The sequence below is a fragment of the Aureococcus anophagefferens genome (assembly GCF_000186865.1).
Source record: "Aureococcus anophagefferens unplaced genomic scaffold AURANscaffold_8, whole genome shotgun sequence".
NCBI classification, from domain to species: Eukaryota; class Pelagophyceae; order Pelagomonadales; family Pelagomonadaceae; genus Aureococcus; species Aureococcus anophagefferens.
In genome coordinates, this window is record NW_008705568.1 from 263,928 (window position 1) to 283,260 (window position 19,333).

A 19,333-nucleotide genomic window follows, 5' to 3' on the forward strand; every position below is an offset into this window, starting at 1 on the left:
GGCCGGTCGCGGACGATGCCCTGGCCGCCGGAGGTGGCCCACAACTGCGCCCTGTTCCGGCACGGCGGCGCGGTCCACGCTGTCGGCGGCCTCGCGGGCCCCGGCCGCGAGCGGCGGGGCCTCGTGCGCTACGCGGCGGAGTCGTTGGACGCGCTCGGCGCCGCGCCGCCGTCGCCCGTCGCGCGCGGCGACCACCCCGGCTGCGTCGACCGGCGGCCGAAGCAGCGCGGCCGCTGCGAGTTCGACGGCAAGTTGAGCGTGGCGCCGCTGCGCGGCGCCGCGGCGCTCTTCGCGCGCGCGAACCTCGTGCGGCGGAACACGACGACCGGAACGTTCGGCGGGCGCCACGCGCAGTCCGCGTCCCTCGACGGCGCGACGTACGCGGCGTCGCCCTTCGCGCCGCTCCGCATCGACGGCTACCGCGAGGGCGGCCGGGACCCGCCGGCGCCGGGCGACAACGTCTACTTTGCGGCGGTGGACGCGAACCCGGCCGACGGCGAGACGCTGCTCGCCCTCTTCCCCGTCGTGCGGGACCGCGGCGGCGAAGCCGACGCGTTCCTCGGGCTGGCGCTCTCCTGCGACGGCGTGCGCTTCTCAAAGCTCCGGCGCGTGCTCAACTCGACGGCCGCGTCCTTTGGAAGGTCGACGGACCACCCCGTCGACGGATTCGTCGTCGACGGCGACGTCGCCTATTTTTACGCACACCGCGACGTGCCGGGCGTCTACATGGACGTGCCCGCGCCCCACGCGAGCCGCATCGTGCGCTACGCGGCGCCCCTCGACCGCCTCCGCGCGTTCACGCGAGACGCGAAGCGCGACCTCGGCGCGGCGTGCGCGGCCGGCGCCGCGGCGGACCGGTCCCCGCGGCCGCCGCCGGCGACGTCCGCGGACGTGGACCGGACCGACTTCGACGCCTGCTGGCTCGACTGCCTCGCCCTCGCGCGGGCCCGCGAGCGCAAGAACGACAAGAGCCGCGCGACGCGGCGGGACCGCTTCATCGACGCCTGCTTCGACGCGTGCTACCCGCCGCCGGGGTAGTTTTCTTAAATGACAGACGGCCCCTTTGGAAGCTGAGAGCGCCGTCGTCAACGGCACCGGCCGAGGCGGTCCTCGGAGAGGCCCGGGGGCCAGACGACGGCGGCGGGGAGCGTGAGCTCGGGCCAGCCGAAGAGGGACGGCGCGTACGCCTTCGCGTCGGCGTCGAAGAGCCGCTCCCGGCGCACCTGGACCTTGCCCATGGCCTTGCAGCCCGCGTTGCTCCAGTTCGGGTCTGCGCCGTCGGGGACGCCGACGGTGTCGGCCCAGGCGCGCGTGAACGCCGCCGACGCCGCGGCGACGGCCGCCGCGTCGCCGGCGGCGGCGCGCCGGGGCCCGCGCGCGGGGGAGCGCCACGCGGCCTCGACCCGCGCGAACGCGGCGTCGTCGAACGGCGGCGGCGGCACCGGTTCGCCCGGCGGCCGCCTGACGGCGCCGTTCGCGTGCTTCTTGTCGTGGTCGAGGTGCAGCGTGACGCAGTCGCCGTCGAGCGTCACCTGGGGCACGCCGAGCCCCAGCGCGCGGCATAAGCTGTAGCCGTCGAGCCCTCCCACGGCCGCGAGGACGAGGCCGCCTTTCCGCGTCTGCGTCACGCCCGCCTCGATGTAGCCGCCGACGGCGTGCCACAATTTGCGGTGCATGAGCCAGAAGTCGCCGGACGCGTAGCAGAAGGGCCGCGTGAGCGCGACGCTCGCGTGCGTTTTGGGGTCGTGCGTGTCGAACCAAGAGTCGACGCCGCCGCTCGCGCAGGAGCCCTTGCTCGCCCGCTTCGCCGCGTCCCAGAAGGGCGGCAGGCGCCGGTCCTTGGCGCACTTCTCGGCGACGCCGTGGCGGGTCTGGACGGCCCCTTCTGCAGCGGGCCCCACTTGGCGCAGTGGGTACGTTGCGCGCGGTAGAAGTGGATCTTGGCGAGCTTCGCGAGCCCGAAGGACTGCACGAGCTTGCGGTGGAAGACGTCGTCCGGGTTCGTCGCGAGGACGAAGGCGCCGCGGGACCGCCGCACGCCGACGTTCTTGCCGAAGTACTCGATGACCTTGGGCCAGCTCCCGGAAGCGGGGAAGCCCCGGGCGACGAAGAGCGCGCGGATGCCGTCGTGCACGGCTGGCGGCACGGTGACGACGCGGACGCGCGTCGTCGCGTTGGTCGCGCCCGCGCGCGCCGCGTTGGCCGCGTAGGCGCCGAGGAGGTCGTAGGACGTCGGGCCGTCGGCGATCGGGTTCCAGTCGACGTAGACGACCTCCGCGGAGAAGGCGCCGTTCCTCGCCGCGGCGCCGTTGAGCGCGTCGAGGTTCAGGGCGAGGGAGACCTCGAGGCGCTTCTGGAACGTGCCGCCGTAGTCGTCGTTGCGGCCGACCATGACGACGCTCAGGTAGACGTCCTCGTCGCAGGTCCGGTAGGGCGCGGCCCACCAGGCGGTCCGCGCGTCGACGAGGTCCGCCGTGACGTTCGTACCGTTCGCCCGGAGGGCGCGGCCGACGACATGCGGCAGCGCGAGCAGCGCGGCCAGCGCGGCCCGACGATGAGGCAGCCCCATTACGAATCCGCGGCGAACGGCGGCGCCCTTCACCGTGCCCTTCATCGTCATGACGTCAGCGGCGACCGTACAATAGTACGCAGGACATGACGACTTTAGAGACGACTTTAGGAAGTACTTTAGGCGTGGCCGACTCGTGGCCGTCTATCTCCGTCTTAACGACCGTCGGGTTCCCCGGGGAAGCAGGCGGCGGGCGCGATGTGGTTGAGGAGCGCGTCGGCGCGGAACTCGTTGCAGTACTGCATGTGGAGGTCGCCCTCGGCCTTGTAGCGCTCGTGCTTGACGAGAATGTCGCGCGTGCGCACGAGGGTCACGCGGCCGTCCGCGATGGGCCGCATGGCGTCGACGAGGCGCTGGCGGTGGTCCGGGTGGCAGGTGACGTTCTCCGTGAGGAACTTGCGCGAATTCGCCGGCGGGAGCGTCTGCGTCTCGACCCAGTACGCGCGCGCGTCCCGGAAGGCCGTCGTGTTGAGGAGCGCCTCGAGCGCGGCCTCCGTCGCCGCGACGATGTCCTCGCAGGTGTCCCGGGCGCGGACGTCGATGTGGAGGCCCACGTTGATGACGAGGATCGTCGCGGCCGCGTCGCCCGCGGGCGGGTACGCGCGCGCGTCGCCCGCGGCCGCGCGCGACACGTCGCCGTGCTGCTCGAGCCAGTGGAAGCCCAGGCGCACGTCGTCGTCGCCGGGCACGTCCCAGGTGAGGTGGTACCGCGCGACGCGCGGCGGGTGCTTCCGCGGCTCGTTGACCATGCGGACCTCGGGCTCGCACTCGTTCGCGCCGCCCGACGTCCGGTAGACGACCCACTCGAGCCGCGTCGTCCCGTCCATGGCGAGGCCGGGCAGGTGCCGGGGGCGCACGGCCTTGGCCGGGGGCCCGCCCGTGCCGAGCATCTCGGCTTTCGACTTGGGGTGCACCGTCGTCCCGCCGGCCGTGCGGCCCTTCCCCCGGAGCGCGCGCCGGTCGGCGAGCCCCTTCTTCTTCCCGTCGAGCTTGCAGGCGACGGCGGCGAAGAGCTGGCGCATCGTCGAGTCGCCCATGAAGACGACGCGCTCGTGGCGCAACGCGCACCGCGCCATGCTCCGGCCGACGCGCGCGTAGCGGCAGTCGCCGTGGAGCCGGTATTCGACCGTCGGCATTTTCCCCGTGTACCTCCCCGTCGCCGTGGCGTCGTCGACGCACTTGCGGATCGTCGCGTTCGACGCGGGGCGCGCGACGGCCCGGGGCGGCGGCGACGTGGCCGTGTTCACAATCGGAACGACGTTCGCCGCGGGAGCGACGCTCGCGGCTGGCGCGGCGGGAGCGACGCTCGCGGCCGGCGCGGCGGGAGCGGCGGGAGCGGCCGGCGCGGCCGGCGCGGCGGGCGCGGCGGGAGCGGCCGGCGCGGCCGGCGCGACGGGAGCGGCGGGAGCGGCCGGCGCGACGCTTGTGGCCGATGCGCTCACCGCCGGCGCGTCGCTCGCGTCCGGCGCGACACTCGCGGTCGGCGCCGACGCGTTGCTCGCGGCCGGCGCGGCGGGAGCAATGCTCACGGGCAGCGCTTCGCTCGCGGCCGGCGCCATTCCCGCGCCCCGCTGGACGGGGATAGCGTTGCCGGCTGCGGCTTCGCGCTTCTCGCGCATCCGCTTGGCGCGCCGCACCTTCTCGCGCGCGGACAACTGGGCGGCATCGCAGAGGAGAGCTAGCAGGAACAGCCTGAGCACGATCATGCTGGCAGCCCGCTTTGAAAGGGAAATATGAGGTCAACGTCTTATTCAAGTACCAAAAAGCGTAAGCATGCGGGCTGCCTCCCTCGTCGCCTGGATCGCCTTGTGCGTCGACGGCGCGACGGTCCGCGACCACGGGGGCACGCGGGCGAACATGGTCGAGGGCTTCCGGGCGGCCCTCGCCGGCGACGTCGCCGCGAGCCACGTGGACTACGTCGACCGCTTCGGCAAGGACCGGCGCATGAAGGTCGACCGGATGGCCGAGAAGCTCGCGGACCAGAACCTGAGCCCGCCCATGGGCAAGGACGCCGACGGCCGCCTGAAGTCGCGCGAGGAGGCGGGCGAGTACGACTCGCTCGAGGCCTTTGCGCAAGGGAAGCCCCGATTGGCGCGGCACGCGCGCGTCGCGCGGCTCGCGCACGCAAAGCTCAAAAACCTGGGCCACGACCTCGGCGCCCTCGTCGGCGCGCGGAACTGGGGCAACGACACGGCGACGCCGCCGCCGGGCCGCCTCTGCGCGACGCGGCGCGTGCTCCTCCTCACCGAGCGCGACGACGGCCGCGTCGACGTCGCCGTGCGCGCGTCCGAGCTCTTCGGCGTGCTCGTCCTGCGCAAGGCCTGGGTCGTCGACGACGACGGGACGCGCGGCGACCTCCTCGCCGTGCCGCCGCGGCCCAAGGTCGCGCTCTTCGTCGTGCTCGCGCGCCGCGTCGCGAGAACCGCGCGGTGGCGCGACGCGGTCCTCCCGATTTCGACCGCGGGCGCCGTCGGAATCGCGCTCGCCGTCGTCGGGCTGTCGCGGGCCCGCCGGCGAGGGGACGAGGGCGGCCCATAAAACTTACGTCTCCCCCGCGGCGCGGAGCGGGAGCGTGCAGAAGGTCAGGAACGCCGTGTGGCCGCGCATGTCCGGGAGCGGCTTCGCGAGGAAGCCCGGCAGGGGCGCGTCGGCCTCGGCCCGGCGGCGCTTCGCGTCGGGCTCGCCGTCGGGCGCCCGCGGCTCGAGGCTCCGGAGCGCGTTCGGCCGCACGTCGAACTCCTTCTCGCGGACCTCGACCGTCCTCACGCGGTCGCAGCCGATTTCGCGGAGCGCCGCGCAGGTCCGCGCGACCTGCTCGACGCAGGGGCTGTAGCTCGCCAGCCGGCCGCCCGGCCGGCACGCCCGCGCCGCGTGGCCCACGGCGAGCCAGGGCTCCGGCAGGTCGAGAAACACCGCGTCCGCGTCGGCCGCGTCCCCGAAGCCGTCCGCGCAGACGTCGCGATGCTCGCAGGTCACCAGACTCGCCGGCAGGCCGTTGCGCGGGAACTCCACGGCCGCCTTCGCCGCGCGCGTGCCGTTGAACTCGAAGCTCAGCACGCGGCCCGTGGGAGCGACGCACCGGGCCAAACACGAGGTCATCGCGCCCGAGCCCGTGCCGCTCTCCAGCACGACCTTGCCGTCCCGCAGGTCCAGGTGCGCGCAGACCACGGCGGCGTCCAGCGGCTGCACGATCTGCGTCCGGTGCGGCAGCGCCATGGCCCAGAGCTCCGGCGTCGGCGCCAAGGCGACGATCCAGCCCTTCTTGTCGTCGCCGCCGCCGCGGCCGCCGCCGGACCGCGCGTAGACGCGCGAGCCGAAGGGCTTCCCGACGAAGTCGACGTGGTGGAAGTCGCCGAACTTCGAATTGTAGATGGAGAAGTTGTCCGGCGTGAGGTAGAGGTGGTCCACGTTGTCGTGGCCGAGGTATAAAATGACGAGGTCGCCCTGGCGCATGGGCGCCGCGACGTCGCGGAGCATGCCCTCGCCGGCCGGTGGAGGCGTTGCGGCGTCCACGGCCGCGTCGGGAGCAGCCGTTGCATCCATGGCTGCGTCGGGAGCGGCGTCGGCCATCGATCGCTGAGTTGAAAGTAAAGAAGTCGGAAGTGCCGCTCGCCTTGATGGTGGGCTGCATCATCTGGCTGCATCATTATGGCCGCGCCGCGCCCGCGCGCCGTCCTCGTCCTCGCCATGGCCGCCGTCGCCCGGGGCCTCGTGAAGCTGCCATCGCCGCGGGAGTGCGGGAGCTGCTGGGCCGACGACGACGCCGTCGCCGACGAGCGGGAGGACACGCGGCGCGTCGCTCTCGTGGTCCGCGGCGAGTCGTTCCGGGGCATCCACATGATGATGCCCAAGGACGTGAAGCGCGACGCCGTCTGCCTGCCGAGCAGCCACGCCATCCAGCGCGCCGAGAGCGAGAACCACGTGGCGAATCTGATCGAGCCGCTCGAGCGCGCGGGCGTCAAAGTCGACGTCTTCCTGGCCACGTACGGCTGCGTCGGCACGGAGAAGTTCAGCGACGTCAGCGACGCCCAGGCGCGCGCCTGGCACGCGGACCTCGTGGACTGGTACGGCGCGGACCGCGTCAAGCACGCGGCGCTCGTGCCGCGGTCCGACGCCACGACGCAGCAGACGACGGCCGCCGCGGCCGCCGCGGCCGTGCTGCGCTACGCGAAGACGCAGAAGGTGGCGGTCAAGGAACTCTACCGCAGCGTCCTCGTCTGGCGCTTCGACCTGCTGCAGCGCGTCGAGCTCGCGGGTTTCGACCATCGGGGCCACCTCGCGACGGACCGCGACTCGCTCGTGACCTTCAAGGACCACGCCTGGAGCGCCCCGGGCTGGTTCTTCCCCTGCGTCGCCGCCATCTGGGCGCGGGCCGACCCGCCCCCCGGCGGCTGCTTCGAGTCCGACGCGGACGGCCACAACGGCTACCGCTGCAACGAGTACTTCCGGGCCGCGTGGGGCGAGCAGCTCGGCAAGGCCGCGGCCGTGAGACGCGACTTCGCCTGCGACCCGGAGACGAAGGCGCCCTACATAGCGCGGAGGCTCGCGGCGGCCAAGGCCGCCGAGGCCGACGAGCCGCCCGACCGGCGGCGCCGGCGCGCGCCCTTCGACGACCGGGGGGACCCGGACGACGTCGACTGCCCGCGCGCCGAGGTCTACCGCACGGCCGGCGGCCGGGCCACGCCCCTCTGCCACTACCTCCGCGACGACTTCGGCGGGCCCCGGCGCTGCGAGGACGGGCCCTACAAGGCCGAGGTCGCCGCCGCGCTCAGCCGCCACGCGCCCCACGTCGCCCACCAGTCCGTCCGCGGCCGCCTCGGCACCGCCCTCGGCGAGCTCTAGGGTGTGCCTAGCTTCGAGTGGGGGAGCGGGCGCCGATGGCCTCGATGGCTGTCAGGACGATGGTGAACGGCACGGCACCCGAATGTTCATCGAGTGCATCGCCGGCGCCGACGAGCTTCGCTTCGAGTCTCCTGCCGGGCCTGTTGGCGCGCGCGCCGAGCCGGAGCGAGTCGAGCCGAAGCGAGTCGCCCCTCACCCCCGGCGCGCCGGCCTCGCCAGGATGCTCGCGACGACGACGCCGCAGGCGCACGACAACGGGTACCCGGACTTCACGCCGCTCCGCCTGGGCCTGCTGGGCCTGTCGCCGCACTCGCGGACTTTGGTCGACGCGGCCCGCCAGTCGCAGCGGTGCGCCATCGTCGCGGCGGCGGTGCGCGACGAGAAGCGGCTCGCGGCCTGGGGCGAGGAGGAGGACCTGGCGGGCGTCCGGTTCTACGAGTCGTACAACGAGCTCCTCCGCGACGACAACGTCGACGCGGTCTACATCGGCCTGCCGACGGCGCAGCACATGGTCTGGTGCTGCGCGGCGGCGAAGATGCACAAGCACGTGCTCGTCGAGAAGCCGCTGGCGGGCGAGCTGAGCGACGCGCTGGTCATGCGCCGCGCGTGCGCGGAGGAGGACGTCGTGCTCATGGACTCGACGATGTTCCCGTACCACGAGCGCACGGAGCAGATCCTCACGGAGATCCGCAACCCGCGGGACTTCGGCGAGGTGCGCCGCGTCACGGCGGCCTTCTCCTTCGGGGCCACGGAGCAGTTCCTCCGGGGGTCGGAGTCGGCGCGCGCGGCGGAGGACGACCCGCTCGGCTGCCTCGGCGACCTGGGCTGGTACTGCGCGCGCGCGGGCCTGCTCGCCTTCGGCCCCGACGCGAACCCCAAGAGCTGCCAGGCCACGGTGACGGACTCCAACGCCCAGGGCGTGCCGCTGGACGTCGCGGGCGTCTGCTACTTCGACGACGAGCGGAAGAAGGTGCTGTCGTTCCACTGCTCGTTCCTCCACCCGCTCCGCCAGTGGCTCGAGGTCGTCGGCGACCACAAGGTGCTCACCTGCGACGACTTCGTCATCCCGCGCTTCGCCAAGGACTGCGCCTACACCGTCGAGTCGTTCCCCTGGAACTCGAGCCCGCTCGTCGACCTCCACTCGTGCGTCGTTGCCGTCAAGAACGAGACGCGCGTGCTCAACGCGCACGCGCAGCGCGTGCGCCTCCTCGACACCTTCGCGGACCTGTGCCTCGAGCTCTTCGACGGCCGCGACGCCGCGCGGAAGACGGCCATGGACGACGCCGTGCTCACGCAGGCGCTCGTGTCGTGCCTCGTGGAGTCGTGCCGCCAGAACGGCGCGCTCCTGTCCATGGGCGACACGAGCCCCCTCGACAGCGACGCGGACCCGCCGCCGCTCTTCGTCGACGCCGCCGAGCGGCCCGCACCGCCGCCGCCGCCGCCGGACGACCCGCCCAAGGCCAAGAAGCCGAAAGCCGCGGGCAAGAAGCGCAAGCTCTCCGGCGACGCCGCCAAGTAGGCGCCGGGGGGGAGAGATGGACGGGAAGGAGCCAGTGTAAGGACCGTCTTCCACGGCTCGGTGGCGCTGGACGGCTCGCTAAGTAGTTCGCAAGCCGATCAGCTCGCCCGGGGTCGACGCGTACGGCAACTTGACCTTCGCCAGTGGCGCCCGACGAGCCGAGTTTGTGGCAGCCGGAGCCGGAGCCAGTCGCTGCGGCTTTCTCAGAGCCATGGTCGCTTACGGCGAGGTGCTGCTCAATGCGGCCAGCGCCTCGAAGCGCGCCGTCCGCGTCCGCGCCGTTCCCGCGCGAAACGACCCGAAACGCCCAGGTTCCCGGCGTCGGCTTTCCTCGACTACGAGGCCCTCAAGAAATACCTCTACGAGCTCGAGACGCAGCACCTGCGCGAGCCGCTCGAGGAGAACGCCTTGAGCGCGCCGGCGGCGTCCGGGGAAATGAGGGATTGTCGACGCGACCCGCGCGCGCCCGAAACCGGCGAGATTCCGAGCGCCGAATCTAGGCCTCTCGGTGACGCCGGCGACGAACGCGGCGGCCCAGCCCGTGTCCTACGACGACGACGACGACGGCGACGACGGCCGCCTGCTGACGCGGCGCATGTCCGCGCGCCAGAGCGTGACGCACGAGACGTTCCTGACGACGCTCGACGACGAGCTCAAGAAGATGGACACGTTCGCGCACCGCGAGGTCGTCGCCGTGCGCGCGGAGCTCCGCGCCCTCGAGGCCGTGGACGCGGACGCGGCGGCGGCCGACGGCGACGCCTTCGACGGCCGCGTCGCGGCCTGCGGCGAGACGTTCCTCGAGGTCGAGCGCTACGTCAACGTCAACGTGACCGCCGTGCGGAAATTGCTGAAGAAGCACGACAAGGTCCTGCCCCAGCGGCCCATCAAGGCCTTCTACACGGCGCGCATGCACGACATGCGCTGGGTGCGCAACGACTACAGCGACGTCGTCGTGCGGCTGAGCCGTCTCTACGCGGCGACGGCGGCGCGCGCGGCGCCGCCGCCGTCCGAGGCCGTCGACGAGCAGTCCTTCGTGCGGGCGACGACAAAGTACTGGGTCCGCAGCGACGATTTAAGTGCTGTCAAGCTCGCCATCTCCAAACACCTGCCCGTGCTGCTCCAGGGCGGCCGCGGCGGCGCGGAGAGCAAGGACTCGCAGCTCGTCAACTCCGTCTATCTCGACTCGTCGACGCTCGAGCTCTACCACGGCCGCCTCAACAAGCTGCCGGGCGCCGTGGCGCTGCGCCTGCGCTGGTACGGCACGGGCGAGCCGCGCCTCGTCTACGTGGAGCGCAGGGCAGCACAAGAGAGCGAAATTCCCAACTTCAAAGCCTCATATCTCGGCCGTTTTCCACTCGTTTTGGCCGATTTTTGGACGAGCGATCATCTCTCGGAGCGGTCTCGAAGCATGGATGCTTTTTCCGGAACGCGCGCGCGCGGAACACTCACGTTAAAGCGACGTTGAATCACCCTTTTGCTGCCCAGGTGGAGCGGAAGACGCACCGCGACTCGTGGACGGGCGACGAGTAGTGTCAAGGAGCGCTTCGCGATCGCGCCGGAGCACGTGGCCAAGCTCCTCGACGGCACCTTCGACCCGTCGGAGTCCGCGACGCCGTTGAGCGCCAAGGAGCTCCAGCTCCTCGACGAGGTGCGGCGGCTCATCTCCGCGAAGGGTTTGGTGCCGACGGTGCGGTCGCAGTGCCACCGCACGGCGTTCCAGCTGTCCCACACGAACGCCGTGCGCGCGTCCATCGACACGAACCTGTGCCTGATCTCCGAGGTCCAGGGCGAGGACCCCCTCGAGGCCGCGAAGGAGCCGAGGTGGTATCGGGACGCGTCGAAGAACATCCCGCGGAACGAGATCACGCGGTTCCCCTTCGCGGTGCTGGAGCTGAAGCTGGCCATGGACGAGACCGACGATCTGCCGGACTGGCTCCGGCCTTTGGTGGACTCGGACGGGCTGGCGCCCGTGCACAAGTTCTCGAAGTTCGTCCACGGCTGCGCGGTGCTCCTGCCGGACGAGGTCCAGGCCATGCCCTACTGGATCGACGACCCGGCGCTGGCGCCGTCGATCAGGGCGACGGGCGTCGGCGCGACGCTGCTGCGGAAGACGTCGCCGGGGAAGGCGGGCGCGCCGCCGCTCGAGAAGTGGACGGAGCCGAGCGCGCAGTGGACCGACCCGCGGAAGCTCGCGGCCGCGCGCGCCGTGCCGCGGCAGCGCCGCCTCGACAGCGCCTCGCGGCTGTACGCCGAGGGCTGCTGCGGCGTGGAGCTGCCGGAGCTCGACGGCCGGCTCTGCGAGGGGTCGGACTGCTTCGGGCGGGATCTCGACGTCCGCGGCGGCATGCAGCAGCCGTTGCCGCGGCAGCGCGTGGAGCCCAAGCTCCACTTCGCCAACGAGCGCACCTTCGTGCACTGGCTCCACGCCGCCGTCGTCCTCGTGTCCTTCGGCGCCGCGGCCTACGGCGTCGCCGACGGCGACGACGTCGCGGCGCCGGCGGCGCGGCGGCGCGCGGCGGCGTACGCGACGGCGCTGAGCCTGGGCGCCTGCGGGTTGGCGACCTACGCGGCGCTCACGTTCAAGTGGCGCGCGGCGCGCATCGCGCGCCGCGACCCCGTCGAGTGGGGCGACCCCCAGGGGCCCTTCATCCTGGGCGTCGTCGTGCTGTGCTTACTCGTCGGCGCGTGGCTCGCGGAGCTCAAGGCCTGGCTCCGGGCCTGATCCTCGGCGGCGCGTCCGCGACGTCCGCGGCGGCGCGCGACGCCCGGCCGCGATCCGGGCGGGCCCCGCGCGGCGTCCCCCGTCGACGCGGGATTCGGTAAGCGCGTCGTATACCCGCGGCAGGGGTCTCGCGCGCGCTCTTTCGGGGCGGGGGGCGGGGTATGGACGCCTCGGCGAGGAGTCCAGCGCTCGGGGAGGATGTGGGGGGCGTACCGCGCGCCGCTGGCATCGCACATCAGCCGGCGCCCGGTCTCGGAGGGCGGTCACACGGAGTCCGCGCCGCAGAGGGACCTCGAGCGAGCCAAGGGGCTGATCTCGACGTCGCCGGCGCCCGCCTCGGAGGGCGGTCACACGGAGTCCGCGCCGCGGTCGCCCTCGCGGCCCGGGAGCTCGAGGAGCTCGAGGCCGCCGTCGTCGGCCGCGGCGCCGCCGGTGGGCCGGTCGCCGCCGCTCGACGGCGAGCGACGCCGCCGCGACCGGCCGGACCGCTTCTTGCGGCGGCGGCGGCGGCGGTCGCGGTCGCTCGACGACGACGACGACGACGACGACGAGCACGAGCGGCGGCGGTCGCGGTCGCGGCCGGGCCGGCGGCGGCGGTCGCGGCTCCGCCGCGCGCGGCGGCGCCGGCGGGAGCGGTCGTCGTCGTCGTCGACGTCGTCGTAGCGGTCGTCGTCGTCGTCGCGCGCGGCCTCGAGCGCGGCCTCGAGCGCGGCCTCGAGCCGCGCGACGGCCGCGGCGTCGACGTCCGCGGGGGGGGCGAGGCGCGGGTCGCGGAGGACGCCCGTGAAGAAGTCGTGTCCCGGCCCGGCCGCGGCGCCCGGCGTCTCCACGCGCGCGGCGCGGAGCCGGCGCCGGCGCCGCCGGAGGCGCCGCGCGCGGCCCGCGAGGTGCCAGAGCGACGCCGCGGACGCGCACCCCGCGAGGTACGCGCGCGCGTCGCGCCCGGACGACGCGGCCAGCAGCCCCGCGGACGCGCCGAGGCCCGCGACGTCCTGGGCGACGCGGACGAGCGAGTACGCGCAGAGGTCGCAGTCCTGGAACCTGCGCGGCGACGCGCGGTCGACGTTTCGGCCGGGACCGATGGTGGATTTGCCGCGCGGCGTCGAACCCGTCGAGCTCCTCCTCGGGCTCGAGCCACGGCAGGGCGACGACGAGGCCGTCGAGGGACGCCACGGAGAGGTAGGCGGCCGTGCGCACGCGCGCGTTGCCCACGAGCGACCGCGTGGCCGGACAGGACCTGCGAGGGTTGCGAGAGACTCTGGCTCGGGACGAGCGATCGGGCGGGCCTCTCCTCGGGGAGCGCGGACCGCGCGCGTCGAAGCACCCCGCGTCGGCCCCGGCGGCCGCGTCGGCACCGGTACGATGTCGAGGTCGTGGTGGTTGATAACTTGCCTGGAAAACGCCTCGGGTCGGGGACCGCGCGTCCCGGTCGACGCGCGCGGCGTCGACGGGCGATTTCGCGCTCGACGCGTTCGGAACTGCGAAACACTGGCGTGCGTCGAACGCCTCGAGGTGCCGCCCCGCCCGGCGCGTCTTCCGCTCCTCCTGGAAGCGGTCGAGGGCGGAACAGCGGTCGTCGAAGGCGACGACGTTGACGACGTAGGCGTTGACGGCGAGCGTGAGCGCGATCGTCGCGACGAGGACGCCGTAGGCGGCGGCGCCGAGCTCGCGCCGCGTCGGCAGCGCCAGCGCGCAGTCCGCGCCCAGGAGTAAGACCGCGAGGAAGAAGGCGACGACGTTGCGCGGCCGCTGGTCGCTCAGGGGCCGGCTGAAGTAGGCGGCGGAGCTCAGCGCGACGGCGACGGCGACGGCGGCGGCGGCGGCGGCGAGGGACGCGCCGAGGGCTGCCCGCTGCCACTTCCGCGAGGTTCGAGCACTCAGCCGCCGGCGCTGCGGCGCGGCGAGCGTGCCGCCGCCCGGCGCGGCCGGCGCGACGCCCGCCGCTGCGGCGACGACGAGGAGCAGGCCCGCGGCAACGCGGAGCCGCCCCATTCCATACACACGTGCAGACGGGTTGCAATTGGGGGGCGGATTTTTTTGAGGATCATCATCCGTCAAACAAAGCATTCTCAACTCTCACTCCCCAGGGGCAACATTTCGGTCAATTTGGTGCGGGCAAAAATGCGAGTTCAAGCTCTCACGCGACCGCCGGACTTTCCCTTGCTGACGGGCGGGTCCCTCGACGCTTGATGTGCCCTTCAACGCCGATAAGAATCCGATGTTGAACTTCGAGTTGTCGAGGCAGAGCAGAGCCTGTGGCAGCCGCCCGCCCGCACCTCGCGCCGCCCGCGCCGCACCGCCGCCGCGCCGCGCGCCGCGCCATGTCGCTCAACGCCGAGGCGCGGCGGGCCGAGCGCGAGTGCCTCACCTTCCGGCGGCGCGCGAACTACGAGACGGTGCCGCCGCTGTCGAACGCGGACAAGCCGCGCCTCCAGCCCGTCAAGGTGGACCCCAAGGTCTTCTTCGCCAACGAGCGCACGTTCCTCGCCTGGATCCACATGGCCCTGCTCCTCGGCGGCATGGCCATCGGCATCATCGGCTTCGCGGCGCGGTCCGGCGTGTCGCCCGTGCCCGGTTTGGTCCTGCTGCCCGTCGCGATCACCTTCGTCATGCACGCGCTGCGCCAGTACTACGTCCGCGCGCGCGCCATCCGGCGCCGCGAGCCCGGGCCCTACGAGGACAAGAACGGGCCCGTCGCCCTCGCGGTCGTCCTCGCCGTCGCGGCCGCGGGCAACGTCCTCATCCACCTGTCGCTCCAGTAGGGGGGCCAGCTTTTATGGTCGTCGCTGGTCCGCGTCGGCGAAGCCCTCGCGGCTCCGCGCCCCGGCGCAGCGCCAGGCGCCGTCGGAGAACCGCGTGTACGTGAGCTCGAAGATCGTGTCGTAGTCGTCCGCGCGCCACGTCGTGCGCTCCTTGGACTTGTCGTGCCAGCCGAGGTCGTAGGCGAGTTGCGGGATTTGCTCGTGCTTCCACGCGATGACCGCGAGGCCGTCGTCGAGGTCCCCGCCCGTCACGAGGCCCCGGACTTTGGCCGCGAGGTCCTTCTCCGTGGCGACGCCGTAGGACTCGTCGATGGGCAGGCCGAATGTTTCGGCGAGGGGCGACACCATCTCGACGCTCCGCATGACGCGGCGCTTCCCCTCGGGCCGGCGCGCGAAGACGAAGCGCGGCGCCGCGAACCGGTTGCCGTCGCCGAAGAGGGAAGGCAGCCAGTGCGCGCGCCGGAACCTGCGTTGGGAACGTCGAGAACTACGAGCCAAGCGTCGGACGCTGAGAACTACCCGCGCGCGTCGCAGTCGTTGCCCGACTTTTCGTCCTTGTCGCAGTGGCGGATGACGAGGACCGTGGCGACGTCGCCCGTCGGAACCGCGCGGGCCTCGCTCCGGAGCGCGGCGCTTCCGGGCGGCGCGGCGGCGCCGTAGGGCGCGACGCAGACCGTGACGACCATGACCGCCGCCAGCGCCAGCCCCGCGGCGAGCGACTTGCGGCGCCGGTCGTCGAGCGGCGGCGCCTCGGCGGAGGCGCCGAGCGCCGCGCGGAGCGGCTTCGGCGACAGGCTGTGCCGGGCCCAGGGCGGCGTCGGCGGCGGCGACCGCCCGGCGTCGGGATCCAGTCCCGCGCGCAGGCACGGCGCCAACTGTGGCCGATGGGCAGCGGCGGACATCGTCGTATGCTCGCTTAAAATGCAACCAGATAATGCAACCAACCAGTGCTTGAACCACACATTGCTGTAATGAATCTGCCGATCGCCCGAGCATGAATGATGAAAAATGCCGAGCAGAGTGTGGCAATATTGATGCTCGCTTAAAAGTGCAACCAGTAATGCAACCAACCACACATGCTGTAGTGAATGCTGCGAAGCTGCACCGACGCAGCCCAGCATGAATGATGAAAAATGCCTCGCCCCACCTCCCGAGGAGCGATGCTCGACGACCGCGCTCGCGCACGCGAGCATCTTCGCGGCCATCGCCGGCGCCGGCGCGCCGACCGCCGTCGCGCTCCGCGGCGGCGGCGGCGAGGCGCACCTGGCGCCGCTCACCTACGGCGGCCTCGCGGCCTTTGGCGCGCGCGCGGGCGCGGCGCTCTACGCGTGCGCCGCCTACGACGCGTCGCGCGGCGAGCCGCCGCGCCTCGCGACGCTCCTGCGCAACTCCGCCGCCGCCGCCGTCGCGTTCGTGTGCCTCGCGGAGCGGTGGACGCTCGCGCCGTTGAACGCGGCGATCGGCCGCGCGGAGCTCGCCTTCGAGCTCGACGACCTGCCGGCCCACGCCGTCGTCCTCGACGACGCCGTCGCGCCGGCCTGGGCCGCCGACGAGTGCGGGAAGCGCGCCGTCCCGACGTTCGCGTTCGCGCCCGACCGCAAGACCGTCGGCGCGTTCGCGCTCGCGCCGCGCGCGCCCGCGCCCCCGTTCGCCGGCGCCCCGGCGTCCCTGGACACCGTCGCCCTCCTGCTCCACACGTCCGGCACGACGTCGAAGCCGAAGCTCGTGCCCCTCACGCACGGGCGCGTCCTCGCCGGCGCGACGTCCATCGGCGCGACGTTGGACCTCCGGCCCGACGACGCGTGCGTCAACGTCATGCCCCTCTTCCACATCCACGGCCTGAGCGTGAACATCCTCGCGACGCTGCTCCGCGGGGCGAGCGTCGCCTGCGAGCTCGCGCTCGACCCGGCGCGTTTCCTGGACCTCGCGCGGGGCCGGACCGCCGCGCCGCCGGCGTCCTGGTACAGCGCCGTCCCGACGCTCCACTTCGCCCTCGCCCACGTCGCCGAGCCCGGGGGCCCGCTCCACGACGGCGCGCCCCTGCCGAGGCTGGAGGTCGCGCGGTCCTGCTCGGCCGCGCTGCCGCCGTCGTTGTCCGAACGCCTCGAGGCCGCGCTCGCGCCCGCCAAGGCGCTGCCGACCTACGCCATGACGGAATCCATGCCCATCTGCTCGTCGACGGCGCCGCGCCGCGGCGGCCGCTACGACGACGCCGCCCTCGCCGCCGTGGGCTTCGCCGCGGGGCCCGACGTCGCCGTGGTCGAGATCGACGGCGACGCGCCCGCGGCGCCCGGCGACGTCGGCGAGGTCTGCGTCCGCGGCGCCTGCGTCACGGGCGGCTACGAGCTGCGGCCCTGGCAGCCGAGCGACCCGAACGTCGCCGCCTTCGTCCGCGGCGGCGCCGGCGAGCGCTGTTGGCTCCGCACGGGCGACCGGGGCCTGCTCGAGCCCGGCGGGGGCCGGGGGCCGCGCCTCCGCCTCGTGGGGCGATCCAAGGAGATCGTGAACCGCGGCGGCGAGAAGATCAGCCCCCTGGCCGTCGAGGACGTGCTGCTGCGGCACGCGGCCGTGCGCGAGGTCGCGTGCTTCGCGGCGCCGCACGCGCAGCTCGGCGAGGTCGTCGGCGCGCTCGTCGTCCTCGAGGCCGGCCGCCAGTCGACGCACGAGGCTTTACGGCACTGGTGCGTCGCGGGCGTCGGCGACGCCCTCGCCTTGGACGACAAGTGGGCGCCGGCGCTCACGGTCTTTTCCGCGCGCGTGCCCAAGGGCCCGACGGGCAAGCCGCTCCGCATCAAACTCGCGCAGAGACTGGGCGTCGAGGCCCTGGACCAGCTCCGGGCGGCGACGCCCGTGTCCTTCGACGTCGGGCCCGACGCCTTCCTCGACGCCGCGACGCCCGTGAGCCTGCGGAGCTCCGCGCCCGCGTTCTTCGCGGCCGCGGCGGCCTCGTCCGGAAAACGCGACGCGGACTCGTCGCCCGAGGCCGTCGACGACTCCATGGCCCTCTTCGCCAAGGGGGGCGGGCCCGCGGGGCCGCCGAAGCCGTCGGCGGCGGCCATGCAGGGCCACGTCTACTTCGTGGCCATGCTCGGCATCCTCCTCACGCACGGGTCCCTGCCGCTCGACCATATAGCGTCGCCCGCGCGCCCGCGGAACTGGGCGGGCATGCGCCAGCTCCGGGCGAACATCGGCGCGGGCTACGGCATCGCCCTCTTCTTCGCCGTGGCCGGCGCGGGCGACGCGCGCAACTTCGAACGCCACGGGCGCCGCGAGCGGCAGACCGCGCGGGAGGTGTTGAAGCCGCTCGCCGTCGTCTACGGCGCGATGATCCTGCTCGACGCGTCGTCCCACGTCGTCTACGAGTCGCTGCGGCGCAACTTCGGCTGGGGCTGGGCCGAGGCCCAGAAGGCGCCCTGGCCCCTGCGGCCGAACCTGAACCGGACGAAGTGGTTCGTCGCGATGCTCGCCCTCGCGCGGCTCCTCGGCCGGAGAGTCCGCGCGCTGCCGCGGGAGAGCGCGCTCCGGCGCTGCGTGCCCGTCGTCGCGTTGGTCGTCCACGTCGGCCAGGTCGCCCTCGCGCCCCTCGGCGGCGTGGAGGTCCCGGGCAGCGGCCTCGGCCTGCTCTACTACGAGCGGGTCACGGCGGCGGGGTGGTACTTCTTCGGCCCCTGCCTTTTGCCGGCGGGCGCGCTCACGCCCGCGTGCTCGGCCTTCGGCGACGACGCCGCGGCGGGCGTCACCTTCGAGGTCGACCCGTTCCTGCTGCGATGCGCGCGCGGGCTGAAAGCGGCGGCGCGGCGGCTGCGGCGGCCGTCGTCCAAGGTCCGCGACGAGCCGCGCGCGCGCGACGAGCCCGACGAGGACGACGCCGGCGTCGCGCTGTCGCCCGCCGCCGCGCGCCACGCCGCCGCCGCGGTCATCGCCGCGCGGCTGCTGGCGTCCGCGAGCGGCCTCGGCTACGGCGACGACCGCCGCGACGCGCCGCGCGCGGTCGGCTCGCCGGGCGCGGCGTCCCTCGTCGTCTGCGGCCTGCGGGCCTACTGCGACGGCGGCTTCGTCGGCGACCTGAACAGCGCGGCCCTCGCCTTCGCCGTGCTCCTCGCGCAGGCGCTCTTCTCGGGCGCGTACATCGCCGCGACCGCGTACGTCACCCCGGCGACGCCGTCGGCCTGGAGCCGGGCGGGCAACCTGTGCCTCTTCTGCTTCATGTGGCACCGCGCCTTCCTGCCGCCCCTCGACGCGCTCGCGGACCGGGTCCAGCGCGACACGGGCCTCGACGCGCTCGTGTTGCTGCCCCTCTACGCGGCGTTCCAGGCCTTCCTCTCGCAGCCGTTCCCGCCGCTCAGCGCGCTCCGGGACAAGGTCCGCCGCTACCGCGCGCCCGCGCGGGCCGGCGGCCTGGGTCTGGGGGACCTGCTCCACCCGCTGCCCGTCTGGATCGTCGCGTGCGCCGTCGCCGCGGGCGCGTACCTCGGGAAGCTGTAACGCCGAAGCGCGTTACGTAGACGGCGGCGCGCGCGGGGGCCGAGGAGGACTTGTCTTCGCCTCGTCGCCGCGGGGCGCGCGCCGGGCCACGGCGCGCCTAGCCCATCATGTCGTCGCCCTCCTCGTCCTCGTCGAACTCGCCCTCCTCCTCGGCGGTCGCGTCCTGGTACTGCTGGTACTCGGAGACGAGGTCGTTCATGTTGGACTCGGCCTCCGTGAACTCCATCTCGTCCATGCCTTCGCCCGTGTACCAGTGGAGGAACGCCTTGCGGCGGAACATGGCCGTGAACTGCTCCGCCACGCGCTTCCACGTCTCCTGGATGGCCGTGGAGTTGCCGATGAACGTCGTCGACATCTTGAGGCCCTTGGGCGGGATGTCGCAGATCGCCGACTTGACGTTGTTCGGGATCCACTCGGGGGATCCTCAGAGCGAC

The 19,333-nt window shown here is 73.3% G+C and overlaps 5 protein-coding genes across 5 annotated transcripts; 3 read left to right on the forward strand and 2 right to left on the reverse strand.

Moving 5' to 3' along the window:
• Positions 1–5,110: 5,110 nt before the first annotated feature.
• Positions 5,111–6,022, reverse strand: AURANDRAFT_58979 (hypothetical protein; the record flags this gene model as incomplete). Its single annotated transcript, XM_009038576.1, has 1 exon — positions 5,111–6,022. The coding sequence occupies one exon, from the start codon at positions 6,020–6,022 to the stop codon at positions 5,111–5,113; it is 912 nt and encodes a 303-aa protein (XP_009036824.1).
• Positions 6,023–7,631: 1,609 nt separating this feature from the next.
• AURANDRAFT_26071 (hypothetical protein) lies at positions 7,632–8,930 on the forward strand (the record flags this gene model as incomplete). The annotated part of the gene is made up of 1 exon (XM_009038242.1): positions 7,632–8,930. The coding sequence occupies one exon, from the start codon at positions 7,632–7,634 to the stop codon at positions 8,928–8,930; it is 1,299 nt and encodes a 432-aa protein (XP_009036490.1).
• Positions 8,931–13,973: 5,043 nt separating this feature from the next.
• AURANDRAFT_63773 (hypothetical protein) lies at positions 13,974–14,414 on the forward strand (the record flags this gene model as incomplete). The annotated part of the gene is made up of 1 exon (XM_009038243.1): positions 13,974–14,414. One exon carries the CDS (start codon positions 13,974–13,976, stop codon positions 14,412–14,414), a length of 441 nt encoding a protein of 146 aa, XP_009036491.1.
• Positions 14,415–15,533: 1,119 nt separating this feature from the next.
• Positions 15,534–18,899, forward strand: AURANDRAFT_63774 (hypothetical protein; the record flags this gene model as incomplete). Its single annotated transcript, XM_009038244.1, has 1 exon — positions 15,534–18,899. One exon carries the CDS (start codon positions 15,534–15,536, stop codon positions 18,897–18,899), a length of 3,366 nt encoding a protein of 1,121 aa, XP_009036492.1.
• A 124-nt stretch (positions 18,900–19,023) lies between these two features.
• On the reverse strand, positions 19,024–19,314 carry AURANDRAFT_8151 (Beta-tubulin-like protein; the record flags this gene model as incomplete). The annotated part of the gene is made up of 1 exon (XM_009038219.1): positions 19,024–19,314. A coding segment is annotated over one exon (291 nt), but the record flags the coding sequence as incomplete, so codon positions are not given.
• Between the last annotated feature and the right edge of the window lie 19 nt (positions 19,315–19,333).